At 37.7% G+C, this 23,593-nt stretch overlaps 1 protein-coding gene across 7 annotated transcripts in view; it reads left to right on the top strand.

The window, feature by feature from the left end:
• The window catches only part of adarb1a (adenosine deaminase RNA specific B1a), a 31,793-nt gene extending 9,208 nt beyond the window's left edge, over positions 1-22,585 (top strand). For 2 of the 7 annotated variants that reach the window (XM_077226165.1, XM_077226166.1), the window contains 11 exons: positions 3,156-3,200; positions 8,796-8,822; positions 10,839-10,907; positions 14,478-15,409; positions 16,276-16,390; positions 16,474-16,642; positions 17,364-17,515; positions 17,630-17,798; positions 19,320-19,501; positions 19,589-19,767; positions 19,886-22,585. In XM_077226165.1, coding sequence (XP_077082280.1) covers positions 8,813-8,822; positions 10,839-10,907; positions 14,478-15,409; positions 16,276-16,390; positions 16,474-16,642; positions 17,364-17,515; positions 17,630-17,798; positions 19,320-19,501; positions 19,589-19,767; positions 19,886-20,062 — 2,154 coding nt within the window. In that variant the 5' untranslated portion in view covers positions 3,156-3,200; positions 8,796-8,812 and the 3' untranslated portion in view covers positions 20,063-22,585. Of the gene's footprint in view, positions 1-3,155; positions 3,201-4,907; positions 5,041-8,795; positions 8,823-10,838; positions 10,908-11,597; positions 11,647-13,639; positions 13,768-14,431; positions 15,410-16,275; positions 16,391-16,473; positions 16,643-17,363; positions 17,516-17,629; positions 17,799-19,319; positions 19,502-19,588; positions 19,768-19,885 lie in introns of those variants that run through there. The other 5 variants (XM_077226167.1, XM_077226170.1, XM_077226169.1 and 2 more) reach the window with 4 other exon arrangements.
• Positions 22,586-23,593: the final 1,008 nt, after the last annotated feature.

The following is a 23,593-nucleotide window of genomic DNA, read 5'->3' as shown; positions in this document are numbered from 1 at the left end:
CTTTCGTGCGTTGAGTGGCGCTGAGCCAGAGTCGGACGCACTCAGCGCAGTGCTGTCATATGTCACAACTATTGAGTGTTTTCAACCACATAATGTTTATTTTACGTTTCAGACACTTAAATACACATAAGTACTAGCAAAACAATGATTTTGAGTTTGTAAAATACACACTGACGTCTATGGAAGCGGCAATAATAATCCTTTACATTATAATAAGACGACACTTTCATTCATATCAGATACACATTGTGTAAGTAGCTTTACATTTTACCCTATTCTTCTCCCAGTTCACCGGCCACTTACTTTCATGTATTTCGTGAGAAGTGGAGGAATTGACGTGTTGTAAATCCAACAGATCTGATTCTCTGAACCTTGAAACAAACTAACATGGCGCCGCCCATTGCGCATACAGCTCAACTAACGCGATCGTTATAAAGGTGTTTAAACAACAAAACACATCCACTAGCACATATTTGACCATCGGAATATCAGTGTTTCATGCTATAGCTAATACATTTGTGTATATTTTTAATAAAAAAGGAAAAAAATACATAAAAGCAGATCAACATTCATTCAGCGCTGTGTTGTGGTTGCGCTGTGTCACGTGACAAGCAATGACACGTCAACATGGAAACATTAAAGTGACAAGTTCTAAATAACGGTCGCCTTAAAAAACTCACGCTGGGGGGTCAGTTAGAATATTTTAAACTTACGTGTGAAAGGGTTAAGAACCATTGAGGTTCATTCTCGTGTTCACTGCACGTTTGAGCTTCCTTAAGAACCATTGAGGTTCATTCTCGTGTTACGCAGCACGTTTAAGCTACCTCAAGAACCAATGAGGTTCATTCCCGTGTTACGCAGCACGTTTGAGCTTCCTTAAGAACCATTGAGGTTTATTCTCGTGTTACGCAGCACGTTTGAGCTTCCTTAAGAACCAATGAGGTTCATTCTCGTGTTACGCAGCACGTTTGGGCTTCCTTAAGAACCATTGAGGTTTATTCTTGTGTTACGCAGCACGTTTGAGCTTCCTCAAGAACCAATGAGGTTCATTCTCGTGTTACGCAGCACGTTTGAGCTTCTTAAGAACCAATGAAGTTCATTCTCGTGTTACGCACCACGTTTGAGCTTCCTCAAGAACCAATTAGGTTCATTCTTGTGTTACGCAGCACGTTTGAGCTTCCTCAAGAACCAATGAGGTTCATTCTTGTGTTACGCAGCACGTTTGAGCTTCCTCAACAACCAATGAGGTTCATTCTTGGGTTACGCAGCACGTTTGAGCTTCCTCAAGAACCAATGAGGTTCATTCTCGTGTTACGCAGCACGTTTGAGCTTCCTCAAGAACCAATGAGGTTTGTTCCCATGTAACTGGTCCTACTCAGGATTCAAATCCAAGGACGCTAAAGACGGCAGCCGCTAGCGCGCCCCTCGAGGCCAGTGAAGTGAGGTTAACACGCTCAGCTCTTACTGGCCTATGTCCATTACACTCAAGGAGGTTCGGTTGAGGTTCTGTTTGTGTGAGTTGATCAATGTTTAAATGTGAATAAAAGCCTAAATTCAATCAGTTCATCATATTAAGCAATCAAGTCACTTCAGAAAATTTTGACTAAACCGCTCAGTTCATATGGATTAGTTTTACGATCTCTTTAGTGGGGCAGTATCTCTTTATCTCTATAGTGGTGCAGTTGTGGCCTAATGGTTATAGAGTCAGGCTGGTAACCCAAAGGTTGCGGCACTTGAACACACCGAGAGAACTAAAGCCGACTGTCAGCTAGCATGCGCGTTCTGCGCCTGCGTGTAAATGTCTATTTCTGCAGATATATTCGTCTATATTCTTCATTCAAAAAGGGAAACAGGTTGCAGATGGACAAACCATAAACAAATCAGTGCGTGCTTACCGTTTTTAATATCAATCCTGCTAAACACTTTCTTTATTCTAATCCTCTCATGTTAATTTTGAAATATTCGCCAAGGAACACTCAAGTAAGATGACGTAATATTAGAACAGCCATCTATCTGTAGCCTACCGTTTTAACTTTGCTCGCTGTTTTGCTATTATTCTCGTGCACTGACTCGTTCACTAAGCTGAACAGCCAACCAGAGTTGTCTCTCTCACCGATGACCCGAAGCCCAAAAAAAACCAGACGGCGTCCAACTAGAGCCAACTGTGCGGAACACCCCGGAAAAACGACGTCGGCCAGTGCTCAAAAATGGCCAGACGTTGCCCGCCGGCGATCGTCGGCTTGGTGTTTCCCGGGCTTTATGTGTGCGCAGAGGACAAATTCCATACTTGGACTTCACGTGTCACTATTTTTCTGACCTTTTTTAAGCGTCAAAGTCGTAGTTGCGAGGCTGTCAATGGAGGGGAAGAAAGCTCTCCAATTCATCAAAAAGATCTTCATTGTGTTCCGAAGATTAACGAAAGTTGGGACAACATGAGGGGAAATAATGACAGAATTTTCATTTTTGGGTGAACTATCCCTTTAAGTGTGAGAAATTTGTCCACATTAAAAGCAAAAGTGCTGGGTGACATAATTAAAATTACAGTTAAGAAGCAGGATTTTGAATCGGTTAGATTTGGGTTGGCGGAGCTTCACAGCATGACAAGCGCGACACAAAAGGAAAGAGAAAGAGAGTTCGGCATCACTTTTGGCTTTGACACATCTGGTGGATTTTGTCACACAGAATACAAAGAGCGACACAATGTTTGTGATGATTTTTTTTGGGGTGTATCTGTTTCCTTAAAACGTCTGCATCACAGCTCTAAATGTTCTAATTTATTAGGCATCAGATTGAGGATGAAGGAAGTTCCCCCTGTGTTTACACTTAGGTTACAGCGCCGTCTTCTGGCAGCATTTAGTTAGTGCGTTTAAGATTTCAACACATTCAAACCACGTCTTAAAGTGATAGTCCGTCCAAAAATAAAAGTTCTGTCATCATTTACTCACCCTCAAGTTGTTCAAACCTGTATGAGTTTCTTTCTTCTGTTGAACACAAAAGAAGATATTTTGAACAATATTTGTAACCAGACAGTTGACGGTAGCCATTGACTTCCATAATATTTTTTTTCTGCTATGGAAGTCAATGGCTACCGTCAACTGTAATGATCAAAAATGCTGTACCGTCAAAATGCTGATATCAATGTGCTTTTGTTACAGGTTAAACACTGTAAGGCTGTACAGAAAAAGAGGGCAAACGTACAGGTGGGTTTCATGTGTTTATACAATGTCATATGCAAAATATACAGTAATCTGCTGCTCTGATTACCTGGTTTCTATACTTTGCATTTGTTGTTGAGTTGAGTGGAGCAAATCCTGTTTGTGGCTGCATGTCGGTTATCAACTGTGGCGTGTTTTAGTGAATGTCCACCAGAGGGAGGCAGAGGGTTGCTAATCGCGCTGAGTTTGTAGGTATTCCGACTTCACCTTTTACTCTCGTTGTGCCTTAAAATGTGTCTGTGGATCAAGTTTTTACTGCTCTAATAATGTGTATGTATAAACGTCAGAGAGTGAATTATTTGACTGTATTTGCTAGAACCTTCAGCATTTAGTATAAGAACGCTTTTCTGTGTTCTTCAGGGATTTTTTAAACACACAGATCCAAATTAATATCAAAGAAACTTTATAAAGACCCCCTCAATACTATTCATTTTTCATTACTATACTCAATACTGTTTTTTCATTACTTGAATAATACAATTGAATAATACAATATTTTATTATTAAATTAATCTAAAATGTAAATAATAAATTATTATTATTTTTATTTATGTAAAAGTATATATTTGTTACATTATTTATTAATCTTTGTTAATGTTAGTTAATAAAAATACAGTCATTGTTTGTTCATGTTAGTTCACAGTGCATTAATTAATGTTAACAAATACAACTTTTGATTTTAACAATGTATTATTAAATGTTGAAATAACGTGAAATAGGATTAATAAATGCTGTAGATGTATTGTTCATGCTTAGTTCATGTTAATAAAGAAACCTTAAATTTTTTCATTCATTTTATAATGAAATTGATAAAATACAATAACTTTTCCATGTATTTAAAATTAAATGTGAGTAATAAGTTATTTATTATTATTATTCATTTATGTAAAAAGTGTATTTCATTTACATTTATTTAATTTTAATGAAAAATGTCATTTTAAATTTTATTATATATTTTTTTATAATCACCCCAGCTTGGTGAAATTAAAGATATTTACTGAAGATTTATTGAATAATGGTCTAAAAAAAGAACACATTGTTATATTGTTTATTTAATTTAAAGCTGCATTCCGTAACTTTTTTCCAAAATAAATTTTTGAGCAAGTAGATCACCAGCCAGTGTTCAAAACTATCTGCTTGCCGTTAATCAGCGCGATTTACAGCAATGCTTTTTTTCCCTTAACCCACGTAAAGTTGATAATTCTGCGAATAACTGGAATTGCAGATTTCGAACAGAGATGGCAACAAAGAGGAACAACTACGAACTGCAGCTTTAATAACAAATAAATTCAGTACTATTTTCATTAATTTTAAATAAAATATTATATGTTATTATAATAAATAAATTATTATAATTATTTAAATTTTAGTAAAATGTAATTCAAATATATTTTTTTTTAAAAATGAATCTTTCTTAAAAAAAATATTTCTTATTAAAAAATGTGACTATTTAAAAATAAAAATCGTCAAATAAATGTACTTCTGTTGAAGGTAAATGGTGTTCTGTAAGCTTCTGACTAAGGAAAAAAGCTGAACTGACATGTGTGTCACAAGTGACATGAGGGAGTGACTAGTAGAGTTCACAGCAGGTACATCCCACCATCAGCCCTATAACAGTCCCGTCAGCCCTCCCTCTCCACAGAGCATCACTCCTGCTCTCCTCCTCCCTCTCCTTCCCTCCGTCTCACCCCTCACTCCAGAGAGTCAGAGATCCTGTGATTTCCTATGGCTCAGTGTCAGAGCTGCTCTCAAAGCATGGGTGCGTATTACTGCCTCGTTCGCAGGAGGTTCAAGAGAAGACGCAAAAAACGATCCGAACGCAAAGGTAAACTGTTTGTTTTTCCACATAAAAGCTTTGAGCCGCTCTGGATCTAAGTTCTTAAATGTAAACATTCGTAAATGTTTACTGTAAACATTTGGCACTTGTTATTTTATTTTGTTTATATTTATTTATTTGTTTCCACTACATATAAGTAATCCTTTAAATTACTATTTATTTTGTGATGTGTAGATTATCGTTTGCAGAAATGGTCCATTAATATTGTTTGCGTCGCTTTTATTTGCGATTTGTTAACGATGCCGATATGTAGTTAAACAACGGTCAGGGTCAAGGAACGTTTTTTAATCATTTTTGAAATGTTTAAAATTATGATTTGCGAGGCTGGAAAAATAATATAATTTTAAATAGTTTTTCTCTTTATAATAAAAAGTTGTTGTGCAGCGAACATTTATTTTGAGTTGAGTATACTTGATTTCTGTTTGTATCACAAATTGTTGTTTAATATTTTCAGTACATTTTATCGACATCGATAACGCAAATAACAGTTAAATGTGATTCCAACTGCCATGAATTTTTTTTTTAATCAATTAAATTTCAATTAAATTAATTTAAAAATTCAAGCTACTGAAATGTCTATAGTAAATTTTTAATAAATAATAGAGGCCTTTAAATTTTATAAAATGTTTTTAAGTTATGCTCTGCTCTTAAACATTTAATCGGCTTTTTTATTTTTTTGAACATAAAATGACTTTTAAAAATCCAGTAATGTACTAATAGAGAAGCCATGGAAATTCATTGGACAAAAGATGTTTGAAGAAGTTCAAATAGCTGTTAGTTACAATATCAAGTCTCAGACCAGTACTTGCATTATTTCTACCTGGTGTGTTTTAGCTGACAACCGTTATTTTCCCCTGCGTCTTGCCTTTAGACGAGGTTGGTAAAAGCTCATGTACTGTTCTCTCTCTCTCCCTCTTCTTGAGACTGTCGCGTCGGTGCTGAAGGCGGAAGATAGCAGGTTCAATTCAGACAGCTCCTCATGTGTGAAGTTTAATCCGTCTCATTAGAACGGCCACTTCACGCTGCTAATCTCTCTCACCATGGTTACGCCGCCAATCCAGTCCAGTGCAGCCGCGAGTCCAAAGATGAGCAATTGAGTTAGAATTAAGATAAAGATAACCTTTTAATTCACTTCCACAGATATGTGATGCTTTGATGGACCGACGTCCTTTCTGAGATATTAATAAGCATTTGTTTAAGTATAAAACTAACTTTGCCTTTTGATATGATCTTGCCTTTGTTCCCCTTTACAATGGCAATGACTTCTTTGGTGGTTAAGCAATTCATTTTGCAGCTGAAATTATATTATGCAGGGATGGGAATCACAAGTAAAGGCATGTTTTGATTCGTTTGAACGATTTAGATATCTTAACGATGATTCTTTTAGTAGTTTTGAGGGAGAAAGAATATGGAAATGTTTATTCTTATTGCATTTATAACCCTATGAAGCCTGTTTTCAGATTATGGGGATTTCACATTTTTGAAAATTCAAAGTCTTCCGGTTCTAAAGGCAATCGAATGGATAAAGTGTAATGAAGATTTTTACTAAACGAATTGACCCGTTCACATTTATTGTATATAGAAATTCAAAAACGTTAGCAGCAACCAAAAATAATATACACACATATATATATATATACACACACATATACAGTATATATATATATATCTTTTTTTTAAATAACATTTCATATAATTACTTATATATTTGTATTACTTTATTATTTAGTTTTGCGAATTGTAATTTTTACTGACATGGTTTTGAATAAGAAGTTCTTGATTTCTTTGTAAAACGCTGCCTACAATATGTATTTTTTTTGACAATCGGTTGACTGCTCTCTATCCTAATCCTAAAGCAAGGATTCCAGACATTCTGGCATCGGCTGGGTGAAAACACAAAAACACACACACACACACACACACACACACACACACACACACACACACACACACACACACACACACACACACACACACACACACACACACACACACACACACACACACACACTCACACACACGAACCAGGAAGTTATTATTTTGGATGCCTGGTTGAAAATATAACATTTTCAACAGAAATGGGGCACAGCAAATTAGATAAACATGGTTACTTAAGCGTTTCTACACCCTGCGCCATCGTCTCTCATGCTCAAACATGGAGATAAAAAAAACCATTTCCTCTAGACCAAGTGTAGTGGAGTGAAGTCCTTGGGGACAGACTGTGAATTTAATCTACTGGAGGGGGGAATAAATTCAGCATCAGCTCAAGCGGTTCAGGTTTGACCAGCCGAAACCGAGACCGTGTCCAGTCCACCTGTCACCTCGTCTCACTTTCACCCTCTCTCCCCCTTTTCCCTTCTGATGGACTTTGCGATAAATCCGTCTCCGTGGCATGTGGTCTGTTCTGGAGCTTTGCTGATAAAGTGTGTTATCTATCCCACCTGTTCTCATCTGTAACATCAGTGGCACCTGTGTTTGCTCCTTTAGACACTCCATGCATTGAGGATAATGGTGGCTTTTCACTTTTTTTTTTAGAGGTTTGCTCCTAGTTTACCCAAACATAAAAAAGTTATGTTGTATAATCGCCCTCATGGCATTCCAAACCATTATGACTTGCTTTCTTTTGTAGAACACAAAAGAAGATATTTTTAACAATGTTTCAACTGTTTTTGTCCATATAATGGAAGTCAATGGGGTCCAAAACAACATCACAGTGGACCCCATTGACTTGTATGGAGAAAAATAAACATTTTTCAGAATGTTTTCTTTTGTGTTCCACATAAAAAATTAATGACATGAGAGGGACTAAAATAATTTATTTTCCTTTTTTTTTTATTTTTGGGTGAATGTAACAGTGAATTTTATTAGATATTATACATTGTAAACTCGTAAAAATGCAACTGCCACATGCCACCCCAAACTCACATCATTGTCTCAGTACGTCTGACATTTTTCTAGCTCTCTTTCTATCTCATTGTTGGTATGTATGTCTCAGTACATGTGCGTTAAATGATGAAATCGCTTGATTAGCTTTACGAATTGACACACAGCCCTGCCGCTGCCCGCCGAGTCCCTATGGAGTCGGCACTAAACGAATGCTGTCATAAAAATTTTACAGGTCCTGTGGTGAGGACATGGCAATACTGGCAGAAGCTAATTGTCTAAAAGATGGCAAGCTTTATTTGATGACTTGCAGTTATCATTGTAACCTCCAAGTTTAAAGAGGCTATGACAAATGGCAAAGCTGAGCAATGACATTATATTGGACGCATATTTTTGTTGCTGCTTTATCAGTAATGTTGTTGAATATATATATATATATATATATATATATATACAGGTGAAACACGAAAAATTAGAATATCATGCAAAAGTTATAATTTTGATGATTATGGCTTACAGCTTATGAAAACCCCAAATTCAAAATCTCAAAAAATTTGAATATTACATGAAATCAATAAAAAAAGTATTTTAAATACAGAAATGTCTACCCTCTGAAAAGTATAATCATGCATATGTATATAGTTATATATACTAAATATATTAGTTTCACCTTTTAATCTGAATTACTGAAATACATGAAGTTTTGCATGATATTCAAATTTTTCGAGTTTCACCTGGATATATATATATATATATATGTTTTAATTTGTGTGTATATTATGTATTACATAGTAACTCATATTATGAAATTTAAATTCGATGTTGGTCTGTCACTAATATATATATTTTTGTGTCCACAGGGATCTTCAGCAAGACAATGAATGATGGTAGGGAAAATATAGTGTGTGTCAATTAAAAATATATGTAAAATTTTCTTGCAATTTTGTTTTGAGCCAAAACAAAGCAATGTTTGGTGCAGAATAATGGACAACTGGGTTGAAGGAGTTGTTTGAGAAGCATTGTTTGGTGATGCTTGGCTTTACCTTTAATCAAAGACCAATCATATTAGTTGTGGAACGTAATACCTTATAGGCTGACTCTCAAAGTTTGTTTCTTTACTTTTGCTGACACTTGGAGAGAATCAGGCCAAGTGTCTTTCCCTATCTGCACAGGAACAGAGTGAAAGTCTATTCACACTTCCAACACACACAACTTTCTCTGTCCAGATCTCTCTTTCTATCCCTTTCTGCATTTCTTCTGCTCTCCCTTTGGTCTCTCTCACTCCCATAGTGTTTCCTGGTGAGCTGGAGGGTCGTAGAGCTGAGCTATTGCTCGCGTTCAGGCTGCGTCTTATGATCGTACATCTACCCTTCACTCAGAAAGACCCGCTGTGCATTTAAAGCCGGCTGCTCTCCGTGGTTCTGAATTCATCTTTCTTAGCTCGCAGCTCTCCATGGTGCTGAACAAGTGGCATTTAATGCAACATCCCGTGCTGTTTTAAAGCACCAAATGCAATCTCCAACATGCTAAAAGTGTCTGCGATGCCATTTCAACTCAGAAATGCATGTCGCTAATAGCTGACATCTTAAACGCTCCGTTAAGAGAGCCAAGTGTTCTTGTTTTTTCAACTTTAAGAGTAATGAAGTTTACAAGTTCAAGTCGAAAGTTCAGTTTCAGAGTCACAAGCAAGTTTAGAGATCACTGCATACAATTTGACTCCAATTTGACTGAAAGCGAGAAGAAAAATTGTGGTAAAAGAGACGATAATTATAAGATTAAAATAGATGTTGAATGGTGAGTGATATCGTCTAATTCAGCGACACCACTAATGTGCCAGGCATCACACTGTGAGAAATGCTTCCTATTATTCCACAGGCTTTCATTTCCATGAGGTTTGCCACAGCAAACACTTCTTTTATGGCATTTTACCGTCGTCAACATCAATCGGTGATCGCCATCAACGAGCAGGTGCACTTATCTCAGAGTGAAATGTGGACCAATTTCGCATTCAGAATATGTGATTTTATCCAACTCCCGACACCTTATTTTCCAGTTCTTGCATGCATAATGGTTCCTAAGAGGAAGGTCTTTTGATTTCGTGTTTGTTCACCTAAAACATTTTCTCAGCTCAGTCCAGCATCAAATGGGACATTTCGGAAAGATTTAAAATTTGAGATGACAGGAAATAAAATGGTGTTTATGTCTTGAGTGTTGGTATATCGGCTTTAAAAAGCTTCTGTTGAAGTGCCTGCACACGTCACTCGCTTTAATAGCTTTCATGATTTATCGAGCTTCTCAGGCTTGCTTATCGCAGAGTCTCTTATCGACTGTATCCACTTCACTCAGCCCCTTCAAAGACTCATACTTACGGCCGTATCCTCATTCAAGCCAATCCGCACAGACACTTTCATATCTTCCTGCCTTTGGATTAGGTTATTTTGTTTCTGCCATATTTGTTTCAAAAGATTTCATCAATGTTGTTACAGAGGTGTGGCGAAGCTTGAGATATCTTCTGCTATTCTTTTTCTTCCTCATTGATGTTGCTTCTAACCGGTATGACCTCGGTTTTTAAAGCATGTTCAAGTATTGGATCCAATAAACGATGATCTTTTCCTCCCCAACAGATGTCTAATTCTTCTGAACTTGTTCCTTGCCTCAGCTCGAGTGCCAAAAGTGACTGTTTTCTCAAAGAGTCTCTTTCCCTGATTCATTAGGGGAATGTTAGCATTTAATTGGGCAATAATTGCACCTGCACATTAGATGTCTCCCGTCATTAAAGCTGGTTAATTAGCCTCATTAAGGGAGCAGGCGGAGGGTGTAAGTGGGAACAGATGACTTCAGTAAGCAGAAATCATGATCAGAGATGAATTTTAAATGTCCTTCCCTTCGATTCTCTTTAATAGGAGCCAGTGGGCGGCCCAGGGGCCAGCAGAAGTTCTGCAGTCTGGATGTGGATGAGGAGAAACACACAAGTGAGTGTTTTGCCATTTTTCCTTATCTACCTTCATCTATCTGGAAATTCATATGTGGATAAATTCTCTTATGTGGAAAGATGTTTCCGTTTCAACAATGAGACATTTTGCGTAATTAAAAGAGTTGCAAAGGGCGCCAATATTTTTGGCAAAAACTGCATTTGTTTGGAAATGGAAGATGGGAAGGAGAATCCTCAAGACCTATTTAGAATTTCCTGTCTCTAAGTTCAGCATGGTATCTTTTCATTCATCAGTTCTTGTTATGGCTGTGGCTTAGCAGTTAACACAAATTTTCCATGTGCATTGAGGGGAAATGAGTGAATAGTCATATATAGTATTGCTATACTTTATATTTTGGGGAAAAACTGGGACAACACGTATTACGATAATCACAAATTCCTCCCCATGATCACGCATAATCCGCGTGTTGGAACATCGGTGCTGCTGACTGCACATTTTACAAAATAAGATATTTGTCTATAGCCATGTTTCTATCCAAAGTTACGTATTTAACTTGTGCGCAAAATTGGAATATCGCATAATACATTAGCGAATAAAGCACCGTTTCCATCCAGTGAGCCTAAGAGAATAAAAATAAATAAAAAGAGAATAAAAACTGGCATTTCCCCTAAATTACTGCCGCCTCAGAGCACACAGACGAAACGCAATAAAGTTATCTTGCTTTCGTAGGTGGATGCCTGCTGTTTGGGAACGCAGTCGTGTAAGACAGTTCTTGGAGGTAATTATACTGAACCACTTTGACGACAGACTTTGCTCATGCATTTCAGAACAACCAAAACAGCATTTCAGATGCTGTGCAACGAGAACGGTCCTCTAGTTAGTCCAGTTATGCCGTCCCATCGCAATGTCACGTCTTTTTTGAAGCGCATCGAGGGATATATTCTGTAAATGTGTTTCCATCATAGTTTATGCACGTTTATGCACAGCTAATGATGCTCAGGATCTGTTGTCAAAGTCTTTGCTGTTGCATACCAAATCCTCCGCCATCGTCTTGTCAGTCATCTCTCATTACTCGTCACGTGATAATAAAATCTGACTCCTGCTGCACTGTGCTGTGACTCTGCAGCTTGTGCCAAATGGAGCATTGAACCGTCCGTAAATTGTAGTGCCCGTTGTCTAACTGAACTAAATGGGGTTTTTTTTAATAAAAAAGCAAACCGATAGTATCACGGAGGCCAAATAATGTAATCGGTGTACAGAATAGCGAAAGTACACGAATAGTGACAGCCCTTGAATTCTGCTGTCTTCTGCTGGTATTCCGCTCTATCAGTGAGATCCTGTTACGTATTTTCCACTCGACTGTTGTCTTTGAGGGTACTGTGCACTAGTTCACAGTCTGTAGGGGACATTGTCAGGAAGTTAACACCATGCCCAGGAGGACAACTTACCAACAGAATACCTGTGTGGAGTTTTGAAGCATTATTTTGGGTTATTGGTTGTGTTTAAACTGTTTTGTTTGAAGATTCATTCATGGTCTCCATGTGCTGTTTGTTTTGAGCTTGTTTATTGCACTAAGGTTCGATTAGGGTCTTCAATATAAGGAGATGGGATTGCACCTTAAGATTGACCATTGATTCCTATACGTTTCAACCTTCAACCCTTTCAGTAGATCTCTGTCAGTCTCTTTCTGACACGAATTTAACATTATAAGCTCCTGAATCAAAAGGCAAAGTTAATTTCTCTGGACATCAAAGGTTTATTTAGCATGGATGAAAACCACAACCTGGACAGATTATGAAAGAAGCCATTGGGAATCCATGGGGATTAGACTAGAAACAACCACGGCCATGGTTGTTCGACAATGATGCTCAAGAAGCACAGGTATAGACACAAGAGCCAGTCTTGCCATTGTGCAACTGAACGAGATGAGATGAGGACCAAAGTAGAAACTGTTGTCTCAGATGGGGCCTGCGGATTGACCTGTTTTCATGACTGTAGAAGTTAAAGGACAGCTGTTTGTAGGAATGCCTTGCATGCTTTACAGATTCCCAGTGAAACCGAGGCTCACTTCTCCATGGCATTGCCACACGCCACTTCAAGCCATGTAGACTTTCCTGACCTGCTGCTAAATACACTGGCACTGCCTGATGTCCTCCAGACATTACCGAAAATGATGTGACAATCCTAAACAATCAAACTAAAGTTTAAAATTTTGGTGGAGAGTGGCCAGAGCCACAGCAAACAGCTTTTCCCTCTAATGGGTCCTTATGGTAGTGAGAAAGGGATACTCCTTAGATTGATCTCAACAGTCTAAACCTTACGGCAGCACTTTCTCTTTCTGTTGTCTTTTATTCACATTATTTTTGTCCAAAGCACTTGAGTAGTATTGTAATGCAGGAACTTTTAAGTTTATGGTCATGTCCGCATGATAACTGGTTGCGATTTATTTTTATCTTGCGGTTCCTCATCATACAGGTCAAGTTTTTGAATACTAAATTTACAATGACATGTAATCATGGGCGGTCATGCATTAATACAGTAGTCGCAGAGTTAGCAAAAATGCTTTAATAGTAGATTGAACTTGATTTTTCATGATATGACATGTTTAATGTATTATTGTGTAATATTATGTAAAACATTTACATGCATAATTGTTAGTGTTGTTTGCCATTGATTTTTAGAGGATAACAACATTTAAATCGAGTTAAAGGGAGATGAATAAATCTTTTGAAGTTCTTGTACCGAAGTTGCTCACTCTCTGGACATCACAGGTTTGTGTAGCTGTCTGTACATCCTCCACCAAAGATTCCAGGAACAACCAAAGTCATGTCCACTCCACTTTCCAAGAGCCTGGAAAGTTTTGGTCTGGCCTAAACATTCTGTGACGCAACTTGATGAGGTACAGGGCCAACGCAAAAGAAAGCCAAGATAAATGCAGCGGAAAATGCTTGCACTCTTTACAGTTTCCCAGTGCATCTTAGGGTCGCATCACCACAGAATGCACAACACTAATCAGAAATATGGGAAGACCTTAATGACACGATTGTCCCAAATGAGCTTCAATATGGATTAAACTGACATCTAATACTGACCTTCTGTTAGCACTGTGTATTTCAGTAGTTTCTTGTCTCTGTTTTCTCTCTCTATACATTTATTTTTCCTGAGCACCAAATTGAGTAACTTGTGCTTTTACTGCAGGATGTTATAAATGAGAATTTACCCTCATTTCCATCAGCTTTGGCAACTGGTTGGTTTGATGTTACTTGTTTTGGTAGTTTTGCTTCTTTCCTGTGACATATTGTATAGATATTTATCACATTTTCTTTTGGAAATTGTGTAAATATTTTTAGTGTGCTTTAAGTATGATCTACAAATGTATTTATTGTCATATTAACAAGGTAATTAGCTCTCCATCTGTAGTTAAAAAAAGCAATATTAATATTTTTTAAAACCATATTAATATTGACTTAATGTTACATTTTTTAGATTGACTTTTACTATTGTATCATTTCCATCCAGTTACAAAGAAAGATGAAAGAATCTCTAAATTTTACATTTACAAGGTCCTGCACTGAAGGCATTGTAAGTTACTCTCTCTGGACATCACAGGTTCCTGTAGCATGGACGTTAAAGAAAATCGCAACCTGGACAACCTCTCCTCCAAGGAAGCTCTGGTGGAGGGGCCTCACGTAGCCAATGGGAGTGCTCGAGGATTGAGCAGGAAACGCCCATTGGAAGAGGGCAATAAAGGCCACTCCAAATTCCGCCCCAAGAAGCGCAGGAAACCACAAGGGCCGATCTTGCCGAAAAATGCTCTCATGCAACTGAATGAAATCAAACCGGGACTGCAGTATAAACTTCTGTCACAGACGGGGCCAGTACATGCACCCGTGTTCGTTATGACTGTCGAGGTTAACGGACAATTGTTTGAGGGCTCCGGCCCAACAAAGAAGAAAGCCAAACTTAATGCAGCCGAAAAAGCGCTGCGTTCTTTTGTTCAGTTCCCCAATGCATCCGAAGCTCATCTCGCGATGGGTCGCACGCTGACCGTTAACGCAGACTTCACCTCAGATCAAGCTGATTTCCCGGACATGCTTTTTAATGGTTTTGAGACGCCCGCACAGCCTGATGAACCCTTCTACCTGAGTCTCGGCAGCAATGGGTCTCTCTGCTCTCTAAACAAATACCCTCTCTATGTGACACTGAAAAACAACAACAGGTTACATCCTCCTCTCCCACTACCCCCTGCACTCACAACTCCCCCTACAGGCAGTGGCAAGAATGCTGTGATGATCCTAAATGAGCTTCGGCCGGGACTGAAGTATGAGTTCGTGGCTGAGAGTGGTGAAAGCCATGCCAAGAACTTCATAATGGCAGTTACTGTGGATACACAGATGTTCCAAGGTTCCGGACGGAATAAAAAACTGGCGAAATCGAGGGCAGCCCAAGCGGCATTGTCAGGTCTCTTTAACATGCAACTGGACAAGACGCCATCTCAACAGCCAATCCCCAGAGAGGGACTTCAGCTACACCTGCCTCAGGTGAGAACTGTGTACCCCAATTTTTTAGGGGTTGTCATTTTTAGGTTTTAGGGGTTGTCAATTACAGTACTTTCCCCTTTGACATTGCCAACACAAAGCAGCTAAATACAGTCGTCACTCTTCTGAAATAACTTTTTCATTTAATGTCTACGATTTTTTTTAAATGGTAACCATGTCAAAATGACCTGTCAAAACTACCTCATATAATGGGCTAAGACTACGATGCACATAACTGACTACGCCAAAAATGAATTCAGTTAATTTCTATAAGACCACATACATTGAACCTCTGTCTTGCATTTTATCAAGCTTGATATTGAAAAAGCAAATTTAATGCGATTAAATGCTATGCTTCGGTAGCTTTGCTTAACCATCATTTGTCCTTTATAAAGCTTCTGCCAGTCTTCATTTAACAATTTTAATTAAATCAGAATCTACACATGAACGTTTCAGTTGGATTTCAGATGAAGTCAAGCATTAAACCTTTAATCGGTGTGCCAGTGTACACAGCATTATTTACACATTAGCTAATCCTGTTCATAATCCCTCCCATTTCCCCTTGATAACAACCGAAGAGAATAAACAGAATCTTAATTAAAATCAGATACAGGAGCACTTCTCAAACAAGAAAACGCATCACTCTCACCTTTCTGTCTAAAGAGATCTTTCAGTAAAAGTCTGTCAGTCAAGCAATTCATTTCTTTTGAGATCGAATATTACAGATGCGTTTTGTCAACCATTTTCAAATGGAACGTGCTCCGTTTAAAAGTAACAACTTCATGTATTGTTTTGATTTTGGAATTTACACAAATGCGTTGTACGTTTTGATAGAGATGTTTGTACAGTTACGGTTGTGGGTTCCACAGGTCCTTGCAGACGCAGTCTCTCGTTTAGTTGTGGAAAAGTTCAGCGAGCTGACAGACAACTTCACATCTCCACATGCACGGCGGAAAGTCCTTTCAGGTGTTGTCATGACAACTGGTAAGCACAATGCACACTTCTGATAGGAACGTTGATCTAGAAACATGTTCTCTTTGGCTAATTCCCATCGACCATTTTATCAGGTACAGATGTGAAGGATGCTCAGGTGATTTGTGTCACCACGGGAACCAAGTGTATAAACGGAGAGTACATGAGTGATCGAGGACTAGCTCTTAACGACTGCCATGCTGAGATCATCGCACGCCGTTCCCTCCTCAGATACCTGTACAGTCAGCTGGAATACTTCCTCAGGTGACCCGCACACACACACATCCATCTCTTACGTCTCAAAAAATGCAATAATGCATTTTTATTGAATGAATGTTTTATAAATAAATAAAATATAAGTGTGTGTGTATATACAGTGTATATATATATATATATATATATATATATAGAGATATATAAATTTGCTATATATATATATATATATACATATAGCAAATTTATTTATCTCTTTATATATATATATATATATATATACACTGTATATAGACACACTTATATTTTATTTATTTTTAAAATAAATGCATTTTTCATTTTTTTTATATATATTTGCATGCTTTTATATATATATTTATGTAACGGCTGTCAGTTTAATGTTAATTTAATGTGTATATAAAATTATATATAAATATTTAAATTATAAATATTTATAAAAAATGTGAAATAATATAATTTTTGGTGCTTACAAACTGTCTAATAATGATTTATTTTGTAATCATTAAGCATTAACATCATTCACACTAGCCTGTGGATATGCTAATTTATTTTATGTGTGTGTAATCAATTAGACATGACCTTTTAATCACTGTGAAATAATAAATGACAGATTTGATGAGATGGGTGTCAGGCCAAGGACCTATTTTCATTTATAGACATTTCAAAAAGGGATTTTAATAACCTCTGTTGACATCATAGATCACACAAGTGTGTGTGTGTGTGTGTGTGTGCGTGTGCGTTTTCTCTGTAGCGACAGCACTGAAGAACATGAGAAATCCATATTCAGATGGTGCAGTGAACATGGCTACCGGCTAAAAAACAATATTCAGTTCCATCTGTATATCAGCACGTCACCCTGTGGAGACGCCCGGATTTTCTCCCCTCATGAGGCTGCTGCCGAAGGTATGTAATTTTTTATGACGGATGGATGGATTCGCACATTTTGTTGTTGCACTAAAATAAGGACGGGCTTTTTAAAAAAAGTAGTAAACTAAACTCTATTCTCTTTCTTTGTAGACCAGGGTGATCGGCATCCAAACCGCAAGGCCCGTGGACAACTGCGAACCAAGATTGAGTCTGGAGAAGGTACGATACCTGTCCGTACGAGTAACACCATTCAGACCTGGGATGGAGTCTTGCAAGGAGAGCGACTGCTAACTATGTCATGTAGTGACAAGATTGCAAGGTATGGTGCCATCAATAGAGAAATTAAGTAGAACTATGAACCATTAACATCGTTTTCATACAAAATATGTGTTCTTAATTGCCTCTCTCAAATTAATTTACTCTAAGTCAGCATAAAACGGAAGTGGTGATTTTTCTTCCTTATTGTGACCTATATCCGAATAAAACGTCTTCTCGAAGAAGAAAAAAATGTAGGACGGGGCTTGATTTTGTCCATGGGGAATTGACTGGATGGTTGTGGTTTGATGATTATGCACATATAAATAATTTATAATAAATACTGCAATATTCCATAAAAAACATGAAACCAACATTTGCAACCTATTTCAATTCCATATGGTGACATATTTCAAGAAAAAAAATAGAGTGGGACCTGTTTTTATCCATCAGGAAATTATTGAATTGTGTGTTTTTGAAGGGGTGTGATTGAAAAATAAATGTATATATATATATATATATATTTTTTTTTTTTTTTAAAGTGTAATAATGTGCATTGATTAATTTAAACATATATATATATTGCAAATATTATAATTATGCAAATTAAAAGTTTGTCTTTGCAATAGTTATGAACTTCAGTGGGGGTTTATTTTATTTTGCAAATCTATTTGAATTTGTCCTTTTCATGTTTTAAGCTAAAACCGTTTTTTTTAATTTCTATCTTTGAAGTAGGCACTTTAGACACCTTTTTCTATGTAAAACATCACTGAAACTTCAGTTGATGATTCGTATTGAGAGAGAAAAAAGCTGCTGATATCAGGTGGCCCACTTTTGTGTCGACACCTATCCTTGATCCACTCAATGTTGAACTCTTCCTATGACAGTCTCACTTTTTTCCTGTGTCCACCCCCCCCCCCCAACCCCTTAATGAGTCCATCTCGTTAGCATTCTGTCGCATGCATCCAGCAGCACTCAGAAAGCAGCTGATTGGCTGTCTTCTTGGCTCTGAAACCCCAATCACTTCAGCTCTCTCTAGAGCGGGGGGCTCCCTGGAGCAGGGGCATTTGGACCCTGATTAGGACTCTGATTATGGCCTCCAAAAAATAGCCGTCCTGCTGAGGGAAGCCTGCTGCCGTGAACACATCCGCATGGCTCATGAATGCCAGGATGCCAAGAATCCCACTCCAGTTAAACGCGGTCGTTATCATCCAGCTGTGAGCTAGGCTTTTCGAGAGCTCGGATCTCATGCGTCACCTTTGGAAAAAACTTGTTTTAAAGGCCTTGAAGAAATTACAGTGATTGAGATTATAGACCCCAGGTGTTATTTTTCCGATCATTTCAATGGTTGCTGTAAATGTGATTCTGTGCTAGTGCATTTTCTTGAAATAAGGATGTTGGTTCTTTCCTTTGTGGCTTGTTCTGCAACATAAGTATCATGCTGTATGTCCACAGGGGGTGACTCATTTTGAACCGCTTACATATTAAAACTTTAACGTTTCCTTCCATCATCAATGAACAAGGTTCACCAGATGCTCACCTGTATTTTCAATAACATTTCAGGGTTTTCTTTCTGCCTTTGTAGATGGAACGTGATCGGAGTGCAGGGATCTCTTCTGAGTTACTTTTCAGAACCCATCTATTTTTCCAGTTTAATTTTGGGAAGTCTGTACCATGCCGACCATCTTTCCAGAGCCATGTACCAGCGCATCGCAGACATGGAAGATCTGCCCCAGCCGTTCACCCTTAACAGACCCCTTCTTAGTGGTAAATCATCTCGAATGAATGAATGGTTGATTTGATCAGTTTTTCAGCTCTTTGCCCATCCACATTTGTTTTTTCTCTCATCTGCAGGTATTAGTAACACAGAAGCAAGGCAACCTGGGAAAGCTCCCAACTTCAGCGTGAACTGGACGGTCGGAGATCAGGGGTTGGAGATCATCAACGCTACCACGGGGAAAGATGACCTTGGAAGACAGTCTCACCTCTGCAAACATGTCCTCTACAGTCGCTGGGTCTGTCTGCATGCCAAGGTAAAGCATTTCTTTAAAGGTGGATGATAATGGATAAATCAAAACAACCAAGGATTCATTTTTAAATAATATGGTAACTTGGTATATTAAAATGGCAATATCCATTTACCTCTCTCAGCTCAGTGAGACTCTGCGGATCCGAGGATCTCGTCCAGGCTCCTACCACGAGGCAAAACAAGCAGCAGTGGAGTATCACGCAGCTAAACAAACTCTCTTCAAAGCTTTCAACAAAGCGGGACTGGGAGCGTGGGTTGAAAAGCCCATCGAACAAGACCAGTTTTCCCTCACCCCTTAAGATAAACCGAGAGAAAGGGATTGTCTGCAAAAGATCTTTTGTACATTTACATGGAATGCAAGGTTTTAATCTAACCTCCAAAGCTGACTTTTTTGCTTCTGTTATTATTGCAAGTCGCTAATTTTCTTTTATCTATAATAACATGTTTATGTTCACTCAAAAAATGTCTGGCTTAAAAAGAACCCAACTGGAAACTTGGCGCTGGGTAAGAGGTGGACAAAATGTTGCGCTACACAAACCCACACAGTTAACCCTATTGACTATGGCTACGTCTACATTAATCTGGATATATTTGAAAACTACGTTTTCATTTCAAAAAGTTCCCTGTCCACACTAGCGTTTTCCAAAAGTTGCTCATCCACATTGAAATGTCTGAAAATGCTTAAATCACCTTACTGCTGAACTAAAAGTTCACAAAATGATACAGAGAGAGCAGACATAATAAAGTTCTCACACTATTCTTCTGGCACAATCAATTTACTAGCAAAATATCCCACCAGTGTTGCGTCCAGGTTGCACTCTAAATCGCATGGTCTAAAACACAATTGTCATCATGCAATACAAAGAAAGTAGACAGTATATTTGAAAAGTTTTAGTATTTGTCTTGTGCTTGATGCCCAATATCACTAGCTCAGCAGAAATACATAAGCATGTTTCACTTGGTTCCCTCAAAGTCGCGTTGGGTTTTCTCAGCATAAGGGTTGAGAGGTACATCTATCACGGTTTTCCATGTTTGTAGAGTTACTTCGTGGAGTAAAGATATAGGCTATAATCTGTGTGTGTACACTGCTTTTTTTAAAATGGCGGGTGTTGGTGTTTTGCATGCATTCGGCCAATCAGCGTACACTGACGTCACTGGTAGTTCCTATTGTGCTGGGTTAGACCCTACTCTGAAGTAGGACCTAATTTAGTTCCCCATAAAGACGTTCCTAGAACTAAAATCCTTCCCAGTTCCTGTGGTGCGAACACGCCAAAAAGTGGGTACTTCCGCCAATAGTTCTAGGAACTATAAAAAGGTACGTCCTGTGCGAAAGCCCCTTCTGTCTCACAAATCTTAAAGGATGTTCCCCACAAAAAAGATTGATCACACAAACCAATCAATATTATGGTTGCCATAACCCAGCAGCTTGTTTGCACAAAAATACACAAAATTGTGAACATTGCGCAATACAATATGTATTCACCGATGCCGGATAAACAAGAACAACATCTGATATCTATAGTTTGGTGGTATTGCCACCTTTTTAAACACCCTGATATTCAGTACATAACTCAGAATACAAATTAATAATTGTATTCTCTATAGTATCTTTTCCACATTTAGCTAACTTAAGGTGCTTTATGAAATAAGTCAAACTCCGATTAGGTAAATAAAGTGCTTTTAATTACCATGCTAGAGATGCGTTTTGCAACTTCCCGCTTCCCTTTTGATTGATAGAACATAAATTGGCTGTTTAAATAATCAGGCGATGTTCAATAACTCAGATAATTATATATAGGCCAATATCTGATTAACCAGTCCATGCGTAGCTAAAAATAATCCAACAAAATTAATAATCCGGCTCAGCATTGCAGAATAACAGGCTCAACTCAGAATTTAGGTAAAATCAAATAACCCAGCATCTTTTAAAGTGCTGAACATTGTTATTTTATTTTTAAATGTATTTTTATGTGTATGTTTTTGTCTAAAACTATGTTTCCGCTTAACTGTAAATTTGAACAATTTATTTTTTTGTTTAAATGGATTATTTTGTCACCCAATTTCTCATTTAATGTTAAGAATGCAAAGCTATTTTATTGACTAAATGACACCAATCACTGTATCATCAGAAATTTGATCAATCAGATTGAGGAAGATTTGTCTTTACAAAAAAAAAAAAGTGCTACAGGGATTTGATTATCAGATGTTTTTCAATGATTGTAATTATGTAAATACTAAATTACAGTGTTACAGATTCCAGAAAACTGCTTTGGATTTCATATCGGTTACTTTGGTCTTTCCCCAAATGGCCAATCTGTGTGGATTTGTGTTCTTGTTTGCATGTGTTCATGAAGTACAGAAAAGTGTTTTGAAGCTGCAGTGCACACTTTTGCAAAGCGCTGGTGTGAACTTCACAGCGGGTTTCCACCCAACAGTCTATGCTGCATTGCTTCTCAGAAGACTGAGAGCAACATTTGAGCCTTCATTGTTTTTGTAGGATTCTGTTTGTCTCTGCTCAGCAGGAGATCTAAAATTATTATAAACTCTAGAACTCAACCTAGTTATGTCGATACGAGAACTTGTCCTGGAAAATTCCCATTATGCCAGGTTGTTCTGCGATTCAGGTTGCTCTTTGTTGTCTGAACTAGAGTCCCGCATGGATTCGGTTTGAAGTGGTTCTGCCGGGCCGGAATCAGAAGTTGCTTTAAGTGCTGCATCCAAGCAAAGACTCAAACGCTGCATGAGTTTTAACATGAGAAGAAAAGAATAAAAGGACAGGCTGTACTGTACGAAAATAAAACCGTCACAATCTTTGTGGTTTACTTTGGTTCGTCAATCTTTTGTGTCATGTTTCCCAAATATCTCCAAACAATGGACTGTAATGAGGTATAAGAAAGGTTTTTCTTATAATCCTGAAAGTTGCGTTTAATTTCCAATAAATAGCATTGTGTGCAATTGTACCGACTTTTGAAAGTTTTTAAATACACAAACAATTTAATTAGGGATTAAAAAGCATTATCAGTGTTCTGCGTTCTTAAGAACAAACGAGTTTCAAGTGGATTCGTTTCTTGAATTCTAATTCCACTAAATTATGACCTTTTGTTTACCCGGAATAGCGACAGGCAAAATGAAGCGATTAGCGGTGTGGTAATCGCAGTGACTAGAGTGAAATTGTGTTTATCTGAGCTTGCAGGCTTGTTGTGCCGGATTGGGCTTTGAACAATGGCACTTTCGTCTAAAGTGCTTTTATCCGTGACTCCTTTAATTCAAATTCTGGAGTGTTTTCTCTTTTTACATTAACATTTATCAGCTTTGAGTCCTAAAAGCATGTTTTTGTATCCTGGTACAAGTGTGTTTTTACAGGCTTACAACTAATTTTAACCAGTGATTTTCCAATATTGTATCAAATAATACACTTTGTCTCTACATGTCTGTTTAACCTATAGAATTTATAGCTGAATTTATATTATTGGTAGATTTATTTGTGTCTTTTTGATTTGTTCGTGTCACTGATTAATCCAGCCAGAATTTTGTAGGCTGCTGTCATATTATGTAATTTTGACTAAATCTGGAAAATAATTTTAAGCACCAAATCATTTTTTACAGTGTCCGCAAATAATTTCACTGCAAAGATAGTTTTGCATTTGCTTAACAAGGAATTATGAACAATATTTTCCCATATACTATGTGCATCCAAAACAAACTAAAGTTCAGACAGGAGAGATATTCTCAAGTGATTATTTTTTTTCCTCTGCCCTTTGTATGAAAGTAGAGAATGGTTTCTGATAATCCATACAAACCTATGGCTTCCCTCTCACAGCTGTCCCACT

Source organism: Siphateles boraxobius, unplaced genomic scaffold (assembly GCF_051911475.1).
Source record: "Siphateles boraxobius isolate OS27281-9 unplaced genomic scaffold, OSU_SipBor_1 13, whole genome shotgun sequence".
Taxonomy (NCBI): Eukaryota; Metazoa; Chordata; class Actinopteri; order Cypriniformes; family Leuciscidae; genus Siphateles; species Siphateles boraxobius.
Note: the sequence above shows the minus strand (reverse complement) of the source record. Positions and strands in the feature narration are given on the sequence as shown.